The sequence below is a fragment of the Amphibalanus amphitrite genome, unplaced genomic scaffold, assembly GCF_019059575.1.
Source record: "Amphibalanus amphitrite isolate SeventyFive unplaced genomic scaffold, NRLGWU_Aamphi_draft 000289F_arrow, whole genome shotgun sequence".
Lineage (NCBI taxonomy): Eukaryota > Metazoa > Arthropoda > Thecostraca > Balanomorpha > Balanidae > Amphibalanus > Amphibalanus amphitrite.
The window spans coordinates 667,114-692,887 of NW_024881784.1; the positions used below are offsets into that span (position 1 = coordinate 667,114).

At 54.2% G+C, this 25,774-nt stretch overlaps 1 protein-coding gene across 2 annotated transcripts in view; it reads right to left on the reverse strand.

The window, feature by feature from the left end:
- LOC122387554 (tetratricopeptide repeat protein 28-like) overlaps window positions 1-25,774 on the reverse strand; it is a 51,839-nt gene that overhangs the window by 20,191 nt on the left and 5,874 nt on the right. For both annotated transcript variants that reach the window (XM_043377865.1, XM_043377866.1), the window contains exon 2: window positions 11,639-11,786. In XM_043377865.1, the coding sequence (XP_043233800.1) occupies window positions 11,639-11,786 (148 nt within the window). The remainder of the gene's footprint in view (window positions 1-11,638; window positions 11,787-25,774) is intronic.

Sequence of the window (25,774 nt, forward strand, 5' to 3'; positions counted from 1 at the left end):
AAATAAGAAAATGACGGGACACTTGGCATAATCGTATTTTGGTCGACATCGTGACCACTCACGTATGATGTAGGAGTGACAAAGTGAGAACAGTCTGCATTTCTACTAGTTTTACTGACTGATGGCAATGTAATGACGGTCGGGTTCCACTTCATTCTTCTTCAATATTGCCAGTAACAGAGCAAATACGAGAAAAAAACGCTTTGACGCCGTTTCTCCTTGTGTCTGGGTGTATGAATCCATTGCAGTTATAAAGTGGTGTGTGAAGGTCACCAGTTCACCTGCTTCGTCGTACCCCTGCAGAATTGTGCACCATGAGACGGGCCTTCAACGATTATCTGATCTGATGCGAACCACTATGGCGTCATATTCCGTCCTCGAAACCACCCCTCGTTCAAACCGGGCACACTTGCACAACAATGACGTTACAGGAACTTCAGTCGAGTACATACTCCTCGACGCAGCAACCGATCATCCATTTATCGTGATCATAGCTACTGATATGTAAAATCGCAAAACTACAGTTTTTTGTCGTCTTATTGCAGAAGTTTGAACGCAAACAAGAAACTAACATTCTTCTGATGAACAATGAATGTAACCATATGAGCATGCGTCCGCTGCAGCGTCCCCGATGGACTCCCGTGGCGTCCCCTTCACACGCACTCCCGGACATCGCCACGCCCGTCATCTCCCGCGCGGCCTTCCCAGTCTCCCGGCCGCCGGCGCCCGAGCATTGTCATCGCATACAATGCAATTACCCGCTCGGGAAAAACGGGTAATGCTCTTTTGATGGGTGTTGTGTCAGCACGGCGATAATGGCCGTCGGCCGCCGGTCGCGCCGCTGCAGGCAGGCGCGTTCATATGTAAATGGCCGCCGCGGATGGGCCGTCGTGCCGCGCGCTGCGCCCGGGGGTGCCGCAGCGGCGGCGAGGACGGCCGCCGAGCCGACGTGTCCTGCCCACGGCGCCAGTGACAGCACCCGGGACCGGCCATGTCGGCGGAGCACGCGGCGCCCACGGTCCGACAGTCACGGAACGCCAATGAGCGGCTCCGGCCTGGCGATCGGCGACGGGCCGCTCCTCAAAGGACGGCTCAGTGGGCCCGCCGAACAGAACACTTCCCGATTCCGAGGGTAATTTTAGCAGCTCCGGCTGAAGCGAGTCCACTAATACTCAGCTTACTTCAATAAAAACACACGATTTAAAATTTGCATGTAATGGGACTTCCAGGGATTAAATTTCCCAAATACCTTTCGCGATCAACAACTTCCTTGATATGACAGCCTAACCGCTACCAGGCAGTCGTGAGCAGTATGGCGGCCTGCCCGTGCAGCTTTGGGCGGCGGCTCGGCCCGGTCCGTCCTCGGCGGCCTGCCAAAGGACCGCGCACGGCACGCTACCGTGTCACGAGCACCAGCCGACGCTGCCCGTGCCCGCCCGACCGGCCGGCCGGCCGCGCTGAGCCGAGCGAGGCCGGACCGACTGGCGAACGGCTCGCAGCGGCGTCTGCCACGGAGCAGGTCGGCTCACGGCGGCGTCTGCCTGGGGTCGGCCGGCCGGCGGCGCCCTGTGATTGAGCCGGCCGACACCGGCGTCCCTGTGATGGAGCCGCCCGAAAACAGCTACGGGGCCTGTGGCGGTGCCGGCGCCCACCGACAAACAGGGCTCCGGACGGCCAGCGGCTCCGCCTTGGCGATGCCGACCGGAGATTGGTTTGAAGTGAGCTTAGCGACGATATTATCCCCTCTGCCGTGCCCTACACTGTTGTAAGGTAGTAGGTACAGTCGTGTACAGGTTGATGGTCCCCTATTGTATTACACATCATGAAGCACTTCCACACAGTTATGTGGCTATTCCGTGCCCCGTTGTCAATATGATTAAACGAATGATCATTGTGGTCATCACAAGCACGCACACGAGCACACACAATCACACACACGCATACATGCACGCTTTGCAGTCATACACAGGTAAGATATGCAAGCTCAAATGACCAGCCAGATTCTCTACATTTCTAGCCTATTCCACTCCGTTGCCTCCCTAGCAGATGTAGCCGCAGCTCCTTTTTAAACTGGGCTCCTGTTCGACATCGTATCGCGGCTGGCAAATCGTTGTATGCGACTACAATATGGTACAGGAAGCGGCGCCTGCCCGACTCGGACCGAATCGCCGGCGTGATAAGGTGGTCGGCGTTACGGGTGATACGCTGGTGGACGTCCCTGCGTGTGACCAGGCCACCAGCAATACATTCGGGTTGCGATGACAGCAGCATCCGTTTCAGCAGGGCGAGGCCGTGATAGAGGTACATGTTCTCGGCAGTAAGCCAGTCCAGTTGATAAAGTACATCGCTAATGTGCGCAGATTTCCTCCGTCCCGATAAAACGCGTGCGGCAAAGTTTAACACTTTTTGAATACGCTTCATCTGACTGCTGCCGCACACACCATAAACCACCAGACAGTATAAAAGGCGTGAGATGCCTAGGCCCTGAATGAGTGTCAGCAGGGTGGACTGAGGCAGACTGTGCCTGCTGTGGCTCAGTCCGCACAACATTCCGGTACATCGCTGCACTACATTGTCCACATGAGGGGTAAAAGTCATGTGCTGGTCAAATGTGACACCCAGGTTGAGGACAGTGGCGGAAGCGGCGACATCGGCATCCATGAATTTAATGTTGACTGGTCCGAGACGTTGAATATTTTGACGCGAGCCAAGAATGATAAACTGTGTTTTCTGTGCATTGATTTTGATGCCATTTTTGCTGAACCACCGAGAGAGCAAAGCCAGGTTGTGTTCCATTTGCTGCACCAGGGAGCCGATGTCGCCGATCCCACCAGAGACCGCCACCTGAGTGTCGTCCGCATATTGCACCACGTGCGCGCCGTCCGTGTACAGAGGTAAATCGTTCGCGTAAATCGAGAATAGCAGAGGCCCGAGCGCGGAACCCTGATACGTACCAATGTGGTTCGGAAGCACAGCTGACGTCACGCTTCCACCCAAGTTATCCTGTATTTGAACTTGCTGGTAGTGGCCGTCGAGATAACTAGTGAACCAGCGTGTATCTACCCCATAGAGTTCAAGTTTTCGGAGCAAAGAGTCATGCGGTATTACATCAAAGCACTTCGAACAGTCGAGGAGGCACAAAAGCGTGATTTTGCTGCGGTCCATGGCAGTAAACACATGGTCGGTAACAGATAAAAGTGCTGTGTCAGTCGAATGGTAGGACCTGAAACCATGCTGATTTGACGAGAACAGGTGATGAGCCGTGAAGAAGTAAAACAGTTGCTCGTAGACAACACGTTCGACTATCTTTGCTATTGTGGGTAAGATAGAGATGGGCCGGTAGTTAGTTGTGTCTGTGGACTTGGACGACTTTTGAATCGGATGAACGAGAGCTAGTTTCCATGAGCCTGGAACATGTTGTGACACGAGGCTACTGTTGACTATATGTGTAAGAACATGACAAAGTGATGGCAGACCTATCTTGATAAAACGTATACAAAGTCCGTCGGCGCCACACGCAGCAGAGTTACGCATCCGGGAGATAACACGGCACAGGTCGTCTGGCGAGATGGGCGCCACCTGGAACCGGCCGGTGGCCACCCGAGGTAGGCGGACCGGCAGCTCTGGCCCGGACGTGTCCACCTGACGGGCCGTATCGGGACCAACACTCACAAAGTAGCGGTTGAGCGCGTCTGCGTCCGCGCTGGGGGTGGATCGTGTCGGCCGTTTCGACCCGATGACAGGCCGGACCACGCGCCACATACCGCTCGGTCCCGCCTCACGCAGCCGCCGATCCAGCTCCTCACGGGCATGGGCGGCGCCACCGGGGGGGACGGGGGGGACAGGTCCCCCGCTATCGAAAGTTAGGGGGGTACAGTACCCCCCTATCGGCGAGGCCCGTTCAATAGTTGATAATAATGCATTGTAGAGTTATCCGTCGCATTTAATGCATCGTTGGTTAATCAAGGCAGATTCTGAGTAAAGATTGCTGTTGGGATGTATCGCAGGGGGTCCTGGTCATCTGCAAAAGGTGCATGGAGCTGTGATGCCTGTAGTTATAAGGTGATCGGCAGCCGGCAGGGCCTCGGGGATCGTGCCCCCCCCCCTTCTTGGGGCGCCAGGCAGGGTTATTACCTCCCCACCCCACTCCACTGCCAGACCCCATTGCCGACAAAACCAAGTTTACTGAAATTCCATAGAGTTCCGTTACTATATGGATATTTTCCATTCCTAATTAGTCAAATTCAAGCATGGCAGTTCTACCACAGGAACTATTTGAAATCTATGCCATTTAAACCCAGCACTTGTGGGGACAAGTGTTCGGATAGATCACAGGCATGACCAAAAAAGCACGCAGTAGCCCAAGACCTTATAATTGGGTAGCATCGGCTCCCTCTCGTCAAGGGGTTCGATAGCACTCGTTTTTTTTTTCTGCAAAACTAAGCTCGGTCGGCGGCCGAACGGCTGGGGGTCTAATCGAGCCCCCCCCTCTCCCCTTCTTACGTCAGCGGCTGTGAAAATGCCATTACCAGCTGTTGAAACATGGCAGTTGCTTTTGCATGAGTGCACGAAAGGGTTTTAGGTACGTGATACGTGAAAGGTTCTACATGAAAATTGAGATACACCAGCTTACCAAATTGTGCTCACTGTGGTGCGCTCGGTTTTACCTTGACTAGTCTTTGAATTCTGGGGTGAAACAGACCAGTCAAGAAACCTGTTCCATAAGGAGAGCCACTAATGCTAAAGAGATGAGGGATGAGGTTTCCAGAGACCTTCATTACCTCCCAAAGGGGGTGCCCCGCCATTTGCCAATCCCTGCTGTAGTTGTTACGATTGGAGGGTGAATATGAGAACGACTGCAGGTCGTGCCAGCTCGATCATGACGAACACAATGGTGCCGACATCACAGCTCTACTGCCATTTTTGACGAAGTTAATCAACAAGGACCGGAATCCTACCCTGGGGCATTTCACCTGCAGAGGTCGCCGGACCTGAGACCCTTTCACTCAATTTTTTTCAACGGTGCATGCGCTCGTTTTTTCCCGCGAAGCTCTTGGTAAGTAAAATCCATCAGAAAGTGTGAACAAATAACGGCTGGTGACCTTCCATGACCTAGCATGACCTTTTGAGTGACCACTGACCACCGATGACATGACCACTGACGGCTAGCCATTAGCTGCACCCTGCCCGTTGCATATGGATCAGGTAGTGATGTCATGATTCTGAAATTATATTGCAGTTTTGACGCACTTGTTAGAACAGAAGACATTCCCACTTTTCCTCCATGACTATATGATGGTGAAGCCATGAAGCTGACCAGACGTAAGATCGAAAATTTTAAAGTACGAAACGTAAGAATAGCTACTCATCATACCTAAGCAATTCGCAGCTTGTAGGAAACCAGCTTTAAGTTGGCAAGACTGCAAATTTTGATTTAGAGGCAAGGAGGCCTGAAAAGGTGATCGATCTTAAGTGTCCTAGGATAAGTTTGGAAACGGGATGCACCATTCGATGTGTTTTGGGCTTTGCCAAGTTTCACGGCATTACGTGCCTCGTTTTTTTTTTTGCATATACGATCAGTATCTACTTTTGGGATTTTCGGTCAGGCAAGTCCCCCGTCCCCCCCTATCGAAAACCCGTGGCGCCGCCCCTGCTCACGGGTGTCCCGCCGAATCGCCGACCGTACCTGTCGGTTTAGGCACTTGTAGCTGTCATCGCGTGCTCGGAGAGCCGCACGTCGTCTCGCCATTAGGTCTCTGGTGTCACTGGTAGTAAAAGGCGCTGTCGGGTTAAACACTTTGCGCCGCTTGATAGGTGCTACAGTGTCAAGTAAGGGTCGTGTCACAGCTAAAAAGTAGTCCCACTGCACCTCTGGGTTATCACTGGTGAACACCGGGCTCCAGTCCACCGCAGCCAACAGCCGGTTCACTTCGTCCCTGTCCAACCGCGACCAGCAGCGCGCCGTCACTGCACTCTCCCGTGGCCTGTAGTTGGGTAGAGGCAGGAGCGCGCGGGTCCAGTTGTGCGGGCTGTAGGTACAGTTCAGTGTGCCGGCCCGGGCCGCGCCGTGGGTGGTGCAGATCAGGTCTATTGTTGAGCCGGACGATGGATAGGTGGGGCCGGTCACGTGCTGCTTGAAGGAGTAGGCGGTCAGCAGCTGACGCAGTCTGGTGCTAGCGGTCGTGTCACCGCTGATGTTAATGTTGAGGTCCCCGGCTATCACGATCGGCCCGCTGTGACGGGTCAGCACGTGCTGGATCTGCTCCTCCAGCTCGTCCAGGTCAGCCGACACCTGGGCCTGGGTCTGTACCGGCGGCCGGTACGCCGCGCAGACCATCACTCGGTGGGAGCCGGCTCGGAGCTGCACCCAGAGCGACTCCAGCTTAGAGCCGGCCACAGGTGGGCCGGGCCGCTCCATGGTAGTCAGCTCGAGCGACTCCCTGGCTGCTATGGCTACGCCGCCGTATCCTCTGTTGTCGGGTCGGTCTCGCCGGACAAGCTGGTAGCCAGGGATGGGCACAAGTCGGTTGGGTGTTGTAGGTCGCATCCATGTCTCGTTGAGTACAATGACGTCATACCCGTGCTCCTCGATGTCATGTCGAAGTTCGAGTAGCTTCGGTTTCAGGCTCTGGATGTTGATCTGGCCGATGTATAGCTCCCCCGGCCGCGGCGCGGTCCGCCAGATGCGGCCGCCCCGGGAGCCCCGCCGCCTGCTCCTCGCTCCCCTCCGCCGCGGCCGGCCAGCCGCACCCCTGTCGGGGTCGGTCACAGGCACAGCCGCAGGCGGGGTCGCGACCTCCGGTGGCGCGGGAACGCGGGCAGACTCAGATGGGGCGGCCCGGACCCGGGCAGGTCGGGTGGTTATCACGCGGTTTCTCAGCTGATCGGTGACCGGGCCGCTCAGGGCGCCGCCGGGTCGCCTACACCGAGCATAAGGCGGGGCCGGGGCCGGAGCAGCGGCTAGCACCAGCAGACGGGCGACGGCCAGCACGGCCAGGCACCGGAGCAGCTCCGGATGCATCTCGACAGGTGAGCTGATCTGGAAGGGCTTGTCTAGGCCGCAAACGTCTCGTCGGCAGCAGGCATCGGCGAGCCGACAGGCCGACAGCGCACCCCACCCGCTACGCCACGATCCGTCACCGAGACACCGTCCCCCCCTACTCTTTATCCACCGGGTTCCTATGGCTCAGCACGGGCAGCAGCCGCCTGGTACCGGTAGGCTGTGCCGCATGACCCGAGAGTGAAGCGGCACAGCCTACTCACACTGTATGACACCGGCTCGGGTCGCCTGGTAGAGCGATTTGACCGGACGCTGCGTTACACCGGCTGGGGGGGGGGGGGGGGGGGGGGGGGGGGGTAAGGGTCAGGCCTGTCTATTTGGCTCGGCTCGGTGGATGAGGCGGGCTGGAGTGTGGTGTGGGGCGAGGGTGATGTGGGGAGGGAGTGAGCGGACCTGGGGCTGGGTTTGTGTGTGGTCACTTGTCGCTAGAACCGATCGTAATCCACCCTCCAAAAATTCGCTTTAGAGATATTCACAAAACCCAGGGGGGTTCAAACACCCATCTCCCAAGTGGGGTGCGGAAGGACAGGTAAGGGTCCATACGGTCTCCTCATGAATTGCAGCAAAGAAAGAAAACAGACCTGTCACCAAATAATCTTTCTGAAAAGTGGACTAATCGCATAGCCTCGGACATAGAAATAAATATCCAGCACGCGAAGCGTCTCGAACCGGGCCTCTCACTACCGGTCAGTTTGACAGTCTAGCACTCCTACGCTGAGCTACACCGGATGGTGGCCACGGGCGGGGCAAAGTCTGGCCGGGCGGGCGGCGGGGCCGGGAGGTCGGCAGCAAAGTCAATGAATGTTTTTGTGGTTTCGGGTGCCGGTCGCTCTAGCTTGGTGGAATGATGATGGATCATTGGCAAAACTTTCAACGTGGAGTCCCGGTTCGAGCCTCATCGGGGCTCCGGCTACTTTTCCGAGTTAGGATCTGGTTTGATTTTAGTGGTTGCGAGCCATTTATACGGTTTTATATCTTCATGTCGATTGTCGATTGATTGGTTGATTCATTAATTCGTTCATTTAATACATGTCGACATTTAGCATACGAATTGACATCCAGGATCAATCCGATCAATCTACCATTTTCATAAGCGTATTGCCTAAATATCATGCATATATGTGGCACAAGACCTATGGTTGCCTCGATACCGTGCCAAATCACGTTTTGCACAATGCACAAGTAAATTATATTCGCTGGGTCTTCCGTGCATTGTGCTTAGCAAAAACAGGAATGCAATAGGGTTGGGACCTATCTGCATGCTCTGTATGTTTTGGTAAAATAAAAAAGCTCAGAATTTTTAATGATTTAATTTAAAATCACTTTGTTAAAAAAATGCCTAGTTAGTTCAGAAATTAATTATTTGTGGCTGAAAACAACTTGCTTCTGATTGGTCGGGCTAATCATGACGTCACATGTAGGTATATAACTGTCTGTATATTTGGCGCAGTTGAGACATACATTTTCTATGTATTTTCCTATGGTAAATCGGAGTGATTGGTCGTGTTTTCAGTGTCTCTTTATTTTGCGCTGGTATTGCGTGGCTAAGAAGTTTTATCAAGAATGGCATATACTAAAATGTTCCTTTAATAATGGAGCTTCAATATCTGTGAGTTTTATTGGCAAGCGAAAACTGATTTCGCCGTTATTTTATCTGGAAATTACTCATTTTTTTTAGGTCAATATTCAAAGTATTTTACGGGAACAAGTTGGCACTTTTCTTGATTTTTGCACTCAAATCGCGTGCGATTCAACTGTATTGGAACTTGCAAAGAAGCTTGGTGATTAATTAACTGTGTTGTTATGGCACTGTTTGCAAAGCATGGATAATGAAACTCTGCCAAAGACTTAGCTACATAGCAATGCCTCAAGTAATACGCAGGAGGAACAGAATTCAGAGTCCGATCGAGAAGAATCGGCGCAAATGCTACGAAGACCAGGCAGCTCTGATACAATAGCTAGTCGTCTCACTACTCTCACTCCATTAGACCAGCTGATTCCTGACAGCACCGACTCGGATGCAAAGATGGAGCTCATCTTCCAAGCCAGAAACCAGTTCTTTGATGGAAGATGTGATGCTGCCTCTGTCTCTGCTTTGTTGGCCACTTTGGACGGGGCGGAGCTCCGCTCCTTGCGTGAGCGGTTATTCGCCTGTCATCCTATGTATCCTATGTATCCTATGTACATGTTTGTATGTCCTATGTATGTTTGTTTTAAAAACGTTGCAGCGGCGCTGAGAACTGCAGTCTTAGATCTGGGTATGTTTGGCATCTGCAACTCTTCATATACACATTAACCCTATTTCGGACGGGGAGACCTTTCAGGATTTTCTTGTACAATTGCCAAACGCCGCGAGACATTCAGCTCATATTTGGTGACTTTTCCTAAATGCTCATTGCGCACATCTCAGCAAAAAAAAAAAAAAAAAAATGCCGGGTCAGGTCAGGTCAGGTAACCAGAGCGGGTTTGTTGACCCCACCTCAGAAAAGTTTGCAAACACGTCAGAGCTTGAGTTTTTCACGAAGTTATTTCCTCTCATCAAGTCTTTAAAACAGTACCTGCAGTATGTGTCGTTTGTATATCTCAGAATTTTTGATCTGTGAGTTGTGACCTGAGGTTAGGTCAGAGTCGTGACCTTTACATTGCAAGCCTATGGAAAAGTATTGAAATGCGACCTGCACCTCTAGTAAACGAGTCAAAACCACCCAATTCTTTAAGAATTATGACAAATTATCTTATCTGTAATGATCCAGGTGCCGTTTACTGACAGGGACACCGGAGAGGGTTATCTGAGCCGAGATCATGTGAGGTGATATCTACCATACATCAATGCTCACAATACTTACAATATTGACAATGCTTTTGCTTACAACACTTACAATACTTACGATGAGACCAGCAAGCACTCTGCCGTTACAGTTCTAACTTCTGCTTCGAAAAACGACGTTACACACATTCGCTGCCAGCATAACATGTATTGTTTGACAGTAACAAAATACAATTGACATCTGAACCCCAAACGGACCGCCATCCACTCAAATTTTATAACCCTGACCGGTCAGGGGGCGAATGGAGGTCATTTCCTGGGCATTACACTCAGCCCTTGCACAAAATATCTCACCTCACAGTGATCATTACAACAATAGCACCGACTTGATAGTGGATTTCAAAGTACTTGCATCAGCTCTTCCTGCTATTGCAGACGATCACCTCCTCAGGGTAATGTTGTTCGGGACATGAACGAAGATCGTTTTCGGAGTTTCATAAGTGCTACTGCAACAGCCTGGCACAAAACAGGACTTGTACGCTCTTCTCTGCACTTTGCCCTTCAGTATATCACAAAAGAATTGTTTAGAATCCATCTTACGCTTCTTTCACAGTCTCCCTTGCCACCGTAGGGCGTAGATAGATTGCTGTTGCTGGTAAGTTAAGGCACGGTAGATAGAAATTACCTCGGTTCTCAACGCCTTAAGTTATTTTCATAAAAAAGAACAAATAAATGATCAATAAGATGACAGAAATGTAAACATTTTAATCGTAAAGTAGTCCAAATATTGGAATGAGCTTTTGCTTTTCAGCATCCTCCGATTCATCATCTTTATCATTTGAAAATTTGAGGTACATAAAATGTTTATCACGCGCTCATGTTAAGTGGGAATATAGTACACGGCAGACACATCATTTTTTGACACTGAACATTTCATCCGTAAATGTTTTAGCATAATTTAAAGTTAAAAACAGCGCGAATGGCAGAGTGAAGCAAACAACATCTTTCACCCATTGATATAACATGTAATCTGTGGTGCGCCAGATGCGCCATTATTTGTCAACCGCAGAAGGTGACATGTGACGTAACAGCATCAAGAGCATCTTTTTTTCAAGAACTTTTCAAAACAAGTTTCCTATCTTTCTCTCCCCATTTCTCTCAGCTTATTGATTTTATGAGGCAATGGTATGCACCATAAATTCTGTGAAAATAGTTTGATCATTTTCATGCATTCTTAAAAAATCGAGTTCCCAACCCCATTGTTAAGCGACGCAAAATGTGCAATGCAGCAAGTGACCACACACACCCGCCCAGCCCCCATGGTCCACCAACACGCCCCACACCACTCGCCAGCCCACGCCAACCACCGAGACGAGCCCCTCCCCCCGCGCTGGTCTGACGCGACAGCTGGTCTACAAAGCGCTCCACCCGGCGACCCGAGCCGATGTCAAACGGCGTGGGTAGACTGTGCCGCTTCACTCTCGGGTCATGCTGCACAGCCTACCGGTACCAGGCGGCTGCTGCCAATGCTGAGCCATAGGAACCCGGTGGATAAAGAGTAGGGGACCATCAACCTGTACACGACTGTACCCACGTCCACCGAGCGACCCCTCACTTGTCCTTTACTGTACCGAAAAGACTTTCGGCTGGCCACGGGCGAAGCAGCCAAGGAGTCCGAAATAAAGTTTAGGTAGCATGGACTGTGGTTTTGTTACAAATGCAAGACTTCAAAAATTAAGGCTCGCGACTCACAGTCACACTCGAGCCTCTATTCAGGTTTCGCGATCTGTCCTCACCCCTGTCGGACTCACCTCTAAGTGGCGATTTCATGGCGGCCTCCACCAGGCCGGAGAGCAGCTGCATCGACTTGGGGTCCTGCGCCAGGCCCTGGCTGAAGGCCGCCAGCGCCTCGCCATGGCGACCCATGCACTGGAGCGCCACGCCTTGTCGGTAGTACGCCTGAAAAACAGAGGAGGTTCGGGTCAGTGGGACATGTCAGCTATCGACTCAGGGGAATGCAGAACCTCCTCAAAGCGTACAGAAGGGTACAGATACATGCGGGCCTGGTCGGGACCAGCTGGCGGGACACCTTGGGTCGGTTAGCGCAACTTATTCTAACGGTGAAGTTGGTCTACGGCAATCGGAGACAACTTGGCTGCGTGCACCCCGTCATCTTCCCAAACCATTGTGCAGTCTGAGCATGGTAAACGCATGGTACGATCCATTCCATGCCAGAGAGCGTAAGAGCCTGAATGACACCGCGATGATGAATGCCTCCATGGTAATGATTGCGCAAGTCGGTAGCAGCACCCCTTGGCGAGCCACCACCATGTGATCAGCATATTCGAAAAAGTATGATAAATGACCGATGACAACCTTTTTGGGACAGGTGGAAAGCCATCCGGCGACAGGCGACAGCCTAGTATGACAAACGAGCGCCCAGTAGAAAGGAGCGTAAGCCGCTACGAATGCTGAACACTTTTGTTGCCCGCTCACTGATATGCAAACAGCGTCCGTGTCCAGAGCGGACTTCAAAGCAAAAACCGCCGCCGCACGCCACGACAGCAGTGTCGCCACGAGCCACTAATTTTTAGATGGCGCCTGAACATCCCGTTGGCTTAGTTCACCCCGCCCAGGACGATGACGGCAGCCCAGGAGCCCCTGCTGGGCTCGCTCGTCGGCCCAGAACGGCCGGTCCACCCTGCCCGGCCCCGTTCGGACCCGGCTCCGGCCGAGGACTGTCCGTTTTCCGGCGGCCGTTGGCGTGACAATCGCGTCCGTCCCGCAGTCGCTGTCCGGCGCCCGGTCACGGAAGCTGCACCTTTGATGGATCGCCGGCCGCCGCCCGGCGCCGCCGAGAAAGCCGGTCCCATCGCGGCAGATAACCCAATAGCGCCGCCGGCAGACTGACACACAAACGGCGGCACGGACCGCGGCGCATCGGTGCCACCGACCGGCGCCGCCCCTCACGATAATTCGGCAATTCGGACAGGTAACTGCCTTGCGTGCGTGCACCGGTAGTCAATAATGATTCCGTAAAACTATGAGTTGATTGGAGAATGCTGAATGACCGTTGGGGTGTAACTTTCCCTACTCGTGTTGGGCAGGAAGCTGGCGGTGCAGGGCTCATCGGGAGCGCCGGCGGCCAGCCGCAGTCCGGGCGGCCCGTGCAGCCTGCGCTCGTCCTCCCTCACCGCTCTGCAGGCTCATTGTCGAGAGCAGAGCGGCCCGGCCGGGCAGGGGCGCCAAACTCAAGTTTAAATTGCCGGCCTGGCCGAGCGGGCGGCCATTTGCCTGTCTGGATGTTTAATAATTTCAGGGTCGATTGCTTCTGTATGGAGAGGAGCGCTGTAGGCCAGGAATGCGCCATTAGAGCTGGGCCCACCGCGGCCGGCCGGTGGGTGCACGGTGAGTCGTGCTGCGCTCCGCCACTCTGCCCTGCTCTCCGCTCTGTCCGGCCGGCAGGTGTCAGCGCTGCGCCTCCGTCTCCGCTGCCAGTCTGGCCGACGGCCTGACTGAGACGAGTCTCGCTTTCTACTGGAAAGCGGCCCTGGAGCCACATCGGCCATGCACGCGGCCGCCGTAACACCGTCGGCTGTCAGTTGGCTAGACGCGTCCTGTCAGCAAAAAGATGCATCCGCACCGCTCCCCGCCTCCTCCCGAATACATGCATTGGTCTGATCATAAGCAGCTCACATTCCATCGGGCTAACTCTGGCGCGCCGGTTACAGCACGAGAGCACGAGCGGCCCGCGGGCTCCGACTCAAACCAGCGACATTCCTGGCGCTGACGACCTTGTCCGGCGGCTTCACCGACGAGACTTCCCTGTCCCGCATTCCCGGCCGGGCAGCGGCCGCGCCGGTGGCCCAGAACGGAGCCGACACCGCCGGCCGCTGTCGGGAGCGTGCCGCCCGCCTCCCAGAGCGTCCCGCGAGAGATGGCCGTGCCGACCAGCAGCGCGCCGCCGCTGACGACCCACGGCCGATCCGGGCCGGCCGAGCCGCTGCCGAACCTGTTTGGACCTCCGATCGGCTGCTACAGTCCGGTCAGCGGCACGATTCGCTTGGTGAACCGTCTCAGTCGCTTGGAGACGGGACCTGGCGCAGTCCCTCCAGAGAGCAGGCCAGCGGCAGGGACGGCCTCCCGTCGGGTCGGACAGTGGCGAGGTGTCAGATTTGAAACTGACGATCACAGCTGTCCGCCCCACTCTGGCTCAAGAGGGTCCGGTTCCATCTGGCCGACACATTCCTGAGATGCCGGCCAGAGGCGGCGGCAGCGACGGCGGTAGCCGCGCTGTCGGCGGCTGGGAGCGGACGCTGCTCGGCGGCTGGGAGCGGACGCTGCCGGGACTGGTCGACGGAGAGAACCGCGCTCCATCGGGCGGCGGGCGGAGGGCGGCCGGCGGGCGCGGGCGCTGCAGCCTCCCCGTCCGCCGCCGCCTCCCTCCCAGATAGAGGGAGAGGCCTATAATCAGCGGGCGGCGGGCAGTGCCGGCGGCCGGTGCACGCGCCGACGCCGGCCGCCGCGCGCCGCCCACGGCCCTCCCCTGAGCCGCGCCGCTCGACCGACAAAGAGCGCTCGGCGGCGCTGTGCCGCCCAGCCGGGCGCGGCGCATCATTAGCCGGGCCGGCGCCGGCGCCGCCGACCGCTAACCACAGAGTGAGTGTCTCGGCCGGTCACAGTCGTCATCACGGCCGCCGGCCTCGGTCAGTGACACCGTTCCCCACGGAGCGCCGGAGTGGCGCGCAGAGACCTTCGGACTGAGGGGGAGCGGATAGAGCGCTGAGGGGCCACGCCAACTCCGGCCACCACCAGCCCCAGGGGAAGTCCACAACACTGAACCGCCCACAGCTATACCATCTGCCAGCGCCAAACGAGTAGAATCAAAACCAGTAGCAGTGATTCTTTTTCGTTGGTTATTTTGCTGACATGAGTGTCTATCATATTGTGTACAAATGTAGCCAGTGCTCCAGCAGTACTAAGCCCCAGCGCTATGCAGGGATGACATGTGGGACGATCACGCCCAGCTCAGCGTGAAAAATGTAGGAGAGAGTCGGCATCCGAATGAGCGGGAGCCGACGCCTGGGGAGAGAAGTCAGTCCTCATGATGTCGGGAGACACGGCCAGGGACAGAGAAAAAGAGGCGGCTAACAAACGCATCTGTCTTGTTATTCTCCGCTTTCGCCCGTGGGTTCTCTAACAAGCGCTGTGAGCGCGGGCAGGCCGCCGGCTCTGGCAGTTATTCAGCTTCTAGCCGGTGATTAAGCTGCCAGCGCGCCGCACGTCGGGGAAACGGGCGCCGCAACAAAACACCAGCCGGCGCGGCTGACGTCACCGACGGGGCTGCGTGCGCCGGCCGCGCGCGGACGGCCGGGACCCGGAGCCGGGGCCGGAGACCAGCAGCTCCGGCCGGCCGGCCACCGCGGCCAGACAGCCGTGTGACGATCCAGCCGCTCGGCCAGGCGCACCGGCCTCTCCGCCCAGCTGGAAAAGGGGATCAATGGGCCCTGCTCGGCGCCGCCAAAGAATGCCGCTCGAGCATGAGAGCCTGTCGGGCCGGCGTCCGCAGCTGAGCGGCGCCCGGACGGCCGGGCCGTATCGACGGCCGAATCACGCTGCCGGCCAAAGGTCGGCGGACAGGCGCATCCTGGCCGGCCCCACGCTCTTCTCATACCGGATCCCGGCCATTGGACCAGGAATCCCGCCGGTAAATGAGAGGAGCTCGGACGGATGACCAAAGGAACTTTGTCAAACACTGTCATTTGCCGCTACAATTACAGACAAATCTGCGCTTTAATTACATAGAATTACCCGGGATCAAAGACTGCGATGCCCAGTCAGAAGTGTAGGTTTCGTTTCCCACAGGAAACGAGGCATCAATAAATTGCGGGTTTCATTTGAAACCGAAAACAAAAGTTATTAGTCGAATGACAGAGCAGAACGGATGCTCAAAATTTGCATTTGACCTTACCATGACATCTCAAAATGAATCGTTACCGCAGCTCTGTGAACTGCTAACGATAAATAACAAGTAGAATAATAAATAGCAAGAGTAGCTCGACAATTCAGACAGGCAAAAATGTCTTCCCCCAAAAAACTTTTGGCTGAGTTGTTCAAAAACCGATTCAACTGCTTAGAATGCGCCACCTGCAAATTACCATACCAGCCGCACTTTTGCGTGTGTCATGCCATCGGACCTTGTTTTATTAGTGTGTTTAGTTGCGCCCAACATAATCGTAACGTGCCATTGGTGCCACATTGAGCGGTGTCATCACAGCCAAACACGCTCGGCTGCTGGGGCACAGTTTGGATTAGTGATGTCAATTACGGAAAATCGGAATACCGATACCAAACCAAATACCAGCCAAAACCACGGGAAAATACCGAAACCAAACCAACTTGGGAAACTGAGGGGAATACCAACTTTTTACCGATTTCTTAGCCTCTTATACATTAGTGAGGGCTTATGATACCAACAAAATACCAAACACATTACGATTGAAATACCAAACACCAAGTTGGTATCGGTTTGGTATCGGTATACCAAAAAGTTGGTATCCGATTGACATCTCTAGTTTGGATGTGACCGTCTTAAGTTCTTTGTCCGTCCGTCCGTCCATCCGTCTGTCACCGCTTCCTCTGCCGGTACCGGTGACACCGGACGAGGGCGGCTGTCGTGCTGCGGTCGCGCCGGCCGACCGTGGGAGCCAACCGTCCGTCCGTCGGTCGGTCGGTCGGTCCGGGTGGTCGCTGCGGTGCCCAGAGGTCGGCCGGCCGGCCGGCGGCGGTCAGGGGTCGGGCCGACGCCGCGCTCCCCGGTCCGTCTCTGTTTGTCCTCGGACGCGACACTGCTCATTATCAGTTCACTCGGGGCCTGGCAGCGCCGTCCGGCGGCCGCCGTGTCGCCCGTTTGAAAAACAGCCGGCGGCGGCGGCGGTGTGCCGAGCGTCAGAGTGGGGGCCGTCCGTCCGCGGCGGCTGATTAATCGGCGGGGCACTAATGACTGGTCTGTCACGGCAGGACGGCGCAGCGGAGAGGACGGTGCGGTGGACAGCAGGTGCGGGAGACAAAGCAGTACGGAGGACAGGACAGTATGGCGGACACAGGACAGGACAGTACGGTGCGTTAGACAGGACGGCGGGCGCAGCTGTATGTACGGAGCAGTGGACACAGGACACTGGACAGGACAGCAGTTAGCACAGCGGACGAGGCCGCGGTACACGAAAGAGGGTGGTCGAGTGGAGAAGATTCAACCGGCTGGGTGCCGTGGGAGCCAGTAAAGATGGAAATGGCTTCAGCGGCGTGGGACGGAAATAATGGGAAATAATGGGTTCGGCTGGGTCAAATGGATCGGAATGAGCCGACGAACACAGAAGATCAAAGGAGGCAAACCCGGATAAAGCCGCCTACATGTCCGTTCTGAAAACCCGTAGAACAATTAGCATTGTACGAGCTTACAACAGATAATCATTGGACTCGTTTCAGCCCAATCTGTAGCGAAGAATTTACAAACAGTGTTCGATAGACCAGCCAACATGTTGAGCTGCGTGAGTGCCCGCGTGTGACTGCTTTCGTCTGCCGAGGGTGGAGGGCTGTTACTCGCCCGCTGCTGGGGATACGGTGACGCCTCCACTCAGGCGTGCTGCTGTCTTCTCTTTCACTCGGGAAGCGCAAACAGATAGTGTGGAGAAAGCCACCTCAGCTATCAGATAGCCGTCTGAGCCACTCTGGAACCGCCCTTCACCGCCTCACACCGCCCTCAGCCACCGCCCGGCTTCCAAACTCGGTGCGGCCCGGCCTCCGAAGACATCAATACGTCCAAACGGACCCATCCAGGGCGGCCTCGGAGTCGCCCGCACCGCCCCGGTTGCAAATTCCCAATAGTGCTACACGCTACGCACAGCCCGGGCGGGTGACGTCAGGGTGTCGTCACTCGCGTACGGGGCATGCGCATGGGGGCCCGCTCGGCTCTGGAGACGCCGGCGGCAGGCGGCTCAGATCTGCACGGCCGATGGGAGGGGGTTCCGAGATGTGCACGGCCGATGGGAGGGCTCGAAGACCACTGCTCTGATGCTTTAGTCAACTACACTGCGAACGATTTATCGGGTTTATCCGACGCAAGGGAAGTTGCGGCGAAAGAACCTGAGGTTGTTGCGTCATGCAGCATTATGGTAATCGAAATGTACTCTGCTCGTGCGGTGCGAGTTGGAGTGTTGGCTCGGTGGTAGGGCAAGCTGTGCACGGCTGGTGGCAGGTTTTGAGGACCAACATTCCACCAAGGCTCAAGTAAGCGTATCCGTCGTGAATGATTTACGCACCAGATGTTTGACAAAGCAAATGACCTCAAACAAGTGACACCGAAAAGCGAGATGCTATACGTTATTGCAACGTAGGTGAACGAGATGCACTCGCATCAATTACGAGTTTGACGGCAGCTGTAGCTGATCCGTTTATACCAAGGCTATAGAACGTTTATACATAGTGTTCGGCGGTGTCCCTGGGTTTAGGTAAGTTGAGGTAGAAGAACAGCAAATTTCCAGCCAGTTTCTCAACTCTTCTCGGGTTTTGACGTTACATCTCAAAGCCAAATCTTTGCAGTTCACGTGGATGTTCAAAATGCCTGAAGATTCATTTTTTTTCCGAAAAAAAGATCCTTTTCCATCGAACACCACAGGTGCAGAAACAACACTACCCACAAATCCAACACGAATTACAGTCTAACAGGTCTAACAACATCACGGTCAAATTCAACACCCAGCGCACCGACTCGCTCTATCGTCTGAAGGAAGATAGGCCCCTCTTGCACGAAGACACAAGTCAAAATCGTTTTCAACTTTCAAGTGATTCTAAATGGTCCGCACTCCGCACTCCGCAGACCATCAATATCGAATATGAATCTCAATCTAAATACGTTACCAAGATTATAGACATATACGTCCAAGAAGACTGCGAATTCGGGATGAGTCTCCGTGCAAGAGGGGCCTATCTTCATACAGACGATGGATTGAGTCAGCGCAGCGCACCCAACAAACGCCAGCAATAGCCCCCTCGAATTCGCGCCTTAGGTCCGCGCTTGGATAATTAACAAGGTAATTATCCATGGTCCGCGTGTGGTTCGTGCATAGACTCGTATATTGTCCTCGTAAGTTTCCTTAACCTGTATCTGGACTAGCGAATAGACCCCACCTCGTCTAACAATTTCTTGGCTGATAGATGTGACGTCATATAGCCCGCACGCCAATGAGCGTGGCGTCAGGCTATGACGTCATCTCCCGCGACAACCAGCCACTCAGCGCTGGAGGTGCGTAGCGTGTAGCATTATTGGGAATTTGCGCCCCGGTTGCCGCGCCGGTCTGCCCTCCCGACCTGCGTCCATCCCTACCCGTCCGGACTGGGACCGGGCCGGCTCCACCCCCTGTCCAGCCCCGGGCCGCTCGGGGCCGGGCGTCGCGCCGACCGGCCGCTCATGACTATGCATCAGCAGACGATGCGTGTGGCCGGGAAGCGTCGCCCGCGGAGCGCGTGCGGCCCGGCGCCGCGCAGCTGGCGGCCGTTCACAGCCGGCCCGCCCGCCGTGACCCCGGTCGGGTCAGCGTTGGGAAACCGAGCCGTCACGAGCGGCGCCAATTGTCGCCGTGGCCCGGTGAAAGGTCGCGGTGTGGCGGGCCGGGTGAGGCGCGGGTCACACCGTGCGACACAACGCCGGCGACCGCGTGACGCCGCTCGGAGTGTACTGTCGGCGGACCCCACGCGGGGTGATCTGTCGGCCGGCAGTGTCCGCGATGTGGTGACCGGCTCACCTCCGCGGCATGTGGGCAGGGGAGGCGCGCTGCAGCCTCCACCCGAGCGACACGGCGTCCTCGGTCGTGCCAACAGCCTGATGAATATTGAACAGCCATGTGAGCACCTCGCAGTCGTGTTCTTGTCGCGCGCTCACCAGCGGGTGTCAGTGAGGCAGGCCGATCCCCGCTCGGCGGTACACTGACACACACATACACACGTGTCGTGCATCTGCAGTCGGCAGAGGCGGCCCACTTGGCGCCGTCCGCTGCGCGCGGCCGTGTCCGGGCGCCGGCCGGTCACCGGGCAGCCGACAGCCCGGCTCGCACAATGGCACGTCGACGGCGGCGACCGGCGCTGCAGTCATTTGTCTCCGTCCGGCCACCGACGTCGGCGCGCGGGACGACGGCCAACGCCGGCCAGAGTGCACTCGGCCGGCATTGTATGCTGATGGGGGACGGACAACGGCGTCAGCGGCACATTCCCGCGCCCGCCGCGGCCCGCAAGGCAGCGGTGACTGCACGAACTCGGTGACACCGGCAGGCAGGATGGCAGGTAGTGAGCGGGGATAGTCGCAGTGGTGGGGAGAACGGCATAGAGATCTTCCTAAAATGATAGACAAAAATCGGTTAACTGCGAGAGAAACAATCGGCACCTAAACCGTACCACAGATAGTGTTCTCAAATTATGAACGGAAACAAAGAAATGGCGGGGTCTTCTATGAAGTGTATGGATAGAACCAGGTAATATATACAGCAGTAGGTCAGTAACAGCCTTGGAGGCCGTATTGGGGAAACAGTCGCGGCAGCTGCTGAAGGGCAGACTGAGAACAAACCCCGCCCCAACTTCTCGGACAAAGGCGCGGACAAGTGCTATTACCGAGGGGTTCGCGCAAAGAATGGGGAGCGGCCAAAACCTGACAGGGCCAAAGACAGTTGGTGACATACCAGGGAAATAAGCTAAAATTAGAGTGCTCTATTTATTGCTCCTGCCCCATGTTGAAGAGATACCCCTAAAAGCGTGATCTTTTATCGGCCCTTACGCAGCAAGGCAGTACTTCTCAGGCCGGTGGATGGTATCAATAGAAAGAGAATGCGTCAAAGATTAACATGAATTAATTAAAATAACATCAAAATGTTAATTAAGCGTGGAAATTAGTCCCAAACTTAAGCTAATTATTGCTCCTACCTCGGCGACGGCGCTCCCCGCAGTCAGCGGAGAAGCTAAAATAAAAGCCACCATCCTCCTCCGTAAGTCAATTTTAGAGCGGCCGAGTGGGCCGATGCGGGGCCACCAAACTGAGGTGAGACGTGGCTAGCAATTGCGAACTGCCATAGAAATCAATATCTTAAGACGTACAATATGGGATGATTACTCTGAAGCAGGAGTGAAAGCATGAGTAGCTAGCAAGAAACGAAATGCATAGATTGGTTGAATTATGTACAATAGGCACAGCTCAGATGAAGCCATTTCTTTGATGTTGACATTTGACATAACCCTTTCTCTCCTCACCTACGACCTAAGTACGTTGGCAGTTACCGGCATAGTTTTTTTTTAGCACGAGTGTAATTCGCCATCGGACCGCAATGCATGTTGCTAGGCTGCTGCAATTACAACGAACATACGAATACTGCCTTCATTTGTAGACGTTTGTTTTTTAGGCGGTCTTTGACGTACAAGGGGGCATACCTGTCGACAACTTGAGTTTCTCCGAATTTCAAAAACTCCCAGAATTCCAATTCCTTATGCACTGTTGTAGGTACAGCTATGTTCACAAGTTTTCGTTTCCTCCTGCTCTAAAAAGGATGATATTTGTCGATTTCGTGCGTCGCTGATAGAAGGGTGCGTTTAATAATTAGGCCCAACGCTTTCTGCATCCGCGAGTACCTTGAAAAGGGAACAACAGTTTCCATTTATTACACTATGGGACAAGTGACAAAATGACCACCGCAACACGCATGAAACGGAGCTCATATTCCTAAAAATGTCTACAATCACTTCTTTTCTGACACTATTAGCAAATACCATCTCAAGTTAGGTGGTTGACAGACAGTCAATGGAGATCTGGGGAGACTGAGTGATGCCAATTCACCACTTAACTGATAATGAGGGCCGAGGGAAGAGAAACATGCAACATGCACAACTGACAACTTGACAAGTGACAAAACACTACCACTATTGCGCATTGCACAACAAATTACAGCAGCCAGCCCAAAAATGCTTTTGGTGGCTAATTGCAAAACAAGTCACTAATAAATGTCTTAGTTGCAGCTGAACACTGCACAATGATCACACTGTTCACACATTGAGTGAGATGCCACAGGTGGTTTGAATCACACTTTGGTACAACTGCAAATCTGAAGTGTTGTCATGAGGTTCATGCCTCCATGATCACAGCACTTTGGTTGTGGTTGGCATAACACTTGTAGTCTGCAGAGTTCCACATGAACTGCAGACACCTCATCTGGTGGTCTTCATGTTGCTCAACTTCTTCAGGAGGCAAATGTCGACCACCCAGCGGAAGCATGGTCCTGCAGAAAAGAAAGGTAATGCATAAGGTACAAACATTATCTGCTGAAACAGCCCCTTCTGTTTGCTGTTATTAAACTTTTAACATAACATAACAACATGTATTCCATGTATATTACATTTGTTGAAGTAAAATACTGCCCGCTATTTCAAAACCAGAATATGAAATTATATTGTGGCATAATTCACATGCTCAGCTATCAGTATAATTAATTTAAAATTTGGCATATTCTATATAACACATTCATAGAATGTTCTACTTCACGTCACAAGGACTCACAATCTTTCTGTTGGGTGTTTGATTGACGCATTAACTAGGTTTGTCTTAGGTTTTATTATTGCAAAAAATTCATATTGCATTATTGTATCAAAATACTGCCAGCAATAACAAAACAAGAACATGAAATGTCAATGAGCAAGCCGCCTTTCCTAAAAATGGATTACTTTGAAAAGAATTTTAGTTTCTTTTAAGGAAAAGGAGAAATGATTATCAGGTTATTATCAAAAACCACTCAACCAGCAAGTGGCTGGGTGGTTTCACAGCAAACATCAAGCCAAAACATATGCTTACATTTATCTAACAATTGAGTCATTTGACTACACAAGGATATGTGAGCAAAATAAGAATCCAATCATCCAATGTTGACTTCCTTGCAAAGTTTATGCCTTATTTTATGAAAATGTGTCACTAGAATATGATACTTATCATCGAATATTATTTAATTTACGATTTATTTCGATCGGAACGCACATGGGGTCCCGCGCCATTTTCGTCGACGATAAATATGATCGTGTTTCATGAAGAGATAAGGGGTTTCAATGGTCTTTCAAAGCAATAATTTGATGCAAAAATTTGTAGGAAATAATATAAAGCTGGTTCAAATGGCCATCAACCATTTAAAACACCGAAAATACTCACAACTCCGTCCCGACGACCACGCAGCACCGCGCACGCCACACTACTGGCACAATGCCAAAACTGCCGTCACAGCAGAAATGTTTTTTTTTTCTCGATTGCAATTGTGGAATTATTTATTAAACAGAAGATTATCTTTCCGAAAAACCGACTGATTTCATACACAGATGCATGGAAAATAAAAAAAATCCCGGTAAGTTTATTTGTATCGTTTTGTCGATTTTGACATGCTCCTAGTTTGCAGCCATATTTCGATATGTTCTACAGGGAGTTCAGAATTATTTCAGGACCAATCTTTTCCTCATTCATTTTCCCGTCGATCATGAAATTTTTAGAGCGGAACAATTAGTTTCCAGGCGGTCCGAGCGGTTTTCGTGAGAAGGGTGCAAAAATCGGCGTCATTTTTAGAGCCTCGACACCAGCTCAACACAGGACCCTATGGGAGACGGTGAAGTAGCGGGAGCAATAAATAGAGCGCTCTAATTTTAGCTTATTTCCCTGGTGTGTCACCGACTGAAGACGGAAAGCTGGTCGTCCGTGGGACGAACGATGGTGTCCGCGGAGATTTGGTAGCACCGCCATTTGTCACCTCAGCGCGCTGAGGTCACCTGTGTGGCTGACGTCACTGGCCGGCTGGCGACAAGTGGACGCGCTTTACAGGCGATGGAGGCAGGCGGTTAGCACCGGGGTGGCCTGCGACGTCATGGTGGGGACTGGGGTGGTGGTTGAATGGGAAGGGACAGGGGTGAAAATGATACGGACGCGCCGGTGCAGTATTTGGTGTTAGCGTAATGCCCTCCACTGCAGTTTCTCAGTGGTAGTTTTTTGGTCAGCATAGCAGTCTCCTCGTACTCGCCGCGCGCTCAGTCCGCCTCGGGATACTGTTGTAGTCACTGATGCAGTCTCCGCCGCGCCCGAGCCATGTTGGTGCTAGCGCTCTGTTACAATGCAGTCTCCAGCGTGCGGGTTGCGCCGCCTCGGCATTTTTACTTTGATATGACTCCTTTATGAGGGTCAGCCATGCCTCTCAGAGAGAAAACTCAACATTCTATTGATCTATGCGTAGAAATGAATGCCTCCCAAGTCATTCCTTTGGATGTTTATGCTCTTGAATTTGCCTCTTCATCTAGAGCACGAAAGACCAATCAATCGTAGTTGAACTGTTCCAACAAACCGTTTTATTGAACTACAAAAAGTCAACGATGAACTTCTTCCGACAACTCAGTCATGACTATCTCAAGCGATGGTTGAAGCAAAAACGCGGCCATTAATTTGAATAAGTAGCACAGCAGTTCCTTTGTCGTAAAGACATCGACGCTGCCACAGTTTTGCCGCGGGCGGTTCGACGTGACCGCGCGCTAAATAACGCTACCGACCCCGGGCTGACAGGGGTCAACTGGCAATTACATCTCCGCGCGTGCAATTAGGGCATCCGCCGGCGGAGTGGCGCGCCATAATTAGCCGCGCGGCCGTGTCGGCGGTAATTTCACCCGCTCAGAGGCACCGCCGACATTCCAGTGGCCTGTGTGACGTCCGCGGCCACCGCGGCCAGCCCTCCGCGGCCACTGTGGGCTCTGCACCAGCGCCAACCGTCTGCGGCTCCTGCGGCCTCTGCACTAGCCGTCTGCAGCCTCTGTGGCTGCCGCAACGAAGGTTCGCGGCCACTGCGGCCACCGCATCGAATGTCCGTGGTCAGTAAGTCCCAGGCCATCCTACGCCACGACCTCCCAAATCCTCAGCGGTCCATGCAATCCCAGCGGTGCGCCTCCATCCCGTACGGACCTCTCCTGCCGAAACAGCTCCGCGGGACTCTAGAAATTGGCGTCGGAGGCAATTCTCCGAGTCTCCACGGCGTCCTAGAAGCTCCCCGAGGCTCCATTGGCGCTCGATGAGCCGAGGCTCCAATGGCGTCCGACGCGGCCAGTAACGATGAGGAAGCGGCGGGTCTCGGCATACCATCCGTAGTGCACCACTCAGCGGCGCGGCGGCGCGGCCATTTATTGGTGGTGGAGTGGGCCGCCACCACCCGGCCAGGAATCCGCCGCCGCCGTATTGAAGCGGGCCGCCGCTGCCGACCGGGCCGGCGCGCCGGGGCGCGGCTTTGTGGCCGCGCTCACGCCTCGGCAGGCCGCCTTACAGCGTCCGATACATCGGGTCGAGGAATTTCACGCCCTATCATTCCCACTCGGGCTCGGGCGGCCGCTGATTCACGGCCCCGTGTCAGCGGGCGCCGACAGAGGGCGTTTTTGCCGGCGTCGGCCGCGCGACTGGCGCGTCGATGGTGAATGGTCGCCAATGCAGCGGAGAAATGGCGGCGGTAGCAGCGGTCCCGACGGCGCCGGTATCGGCCCTGGGCCGCCTCTCAGCCGGCGCGGCGGCCGGCCCGAGGTGTCGGTGTCGGGTCACACCGCCGGCGCGTCTCCCCGGCCAACAATGGCCGATCACCAATCGACGCGCGTCGCGTCGCGTCGTTTTTGTGCCGTCGGCGCGGCGCCGGAGCCCGGCGGCGGGCCATTACAGGGGTGGGCCGCGCTGCCTTGGCCGTCATTTCGGCCCCATTATACAACTGCCATGCCGACTGGTGCCACTTTTTCCCGCCGTTTTTACGTGGCTCGGACAATGGCAGATAACGCCATAAAAGGGAATGACTGTCCGGTCGTAAAGGTTTGGCTGATTGTGTCGGAAATCGGATCGGTCGCGCGAGTTCTCGGGAGGGGGATGG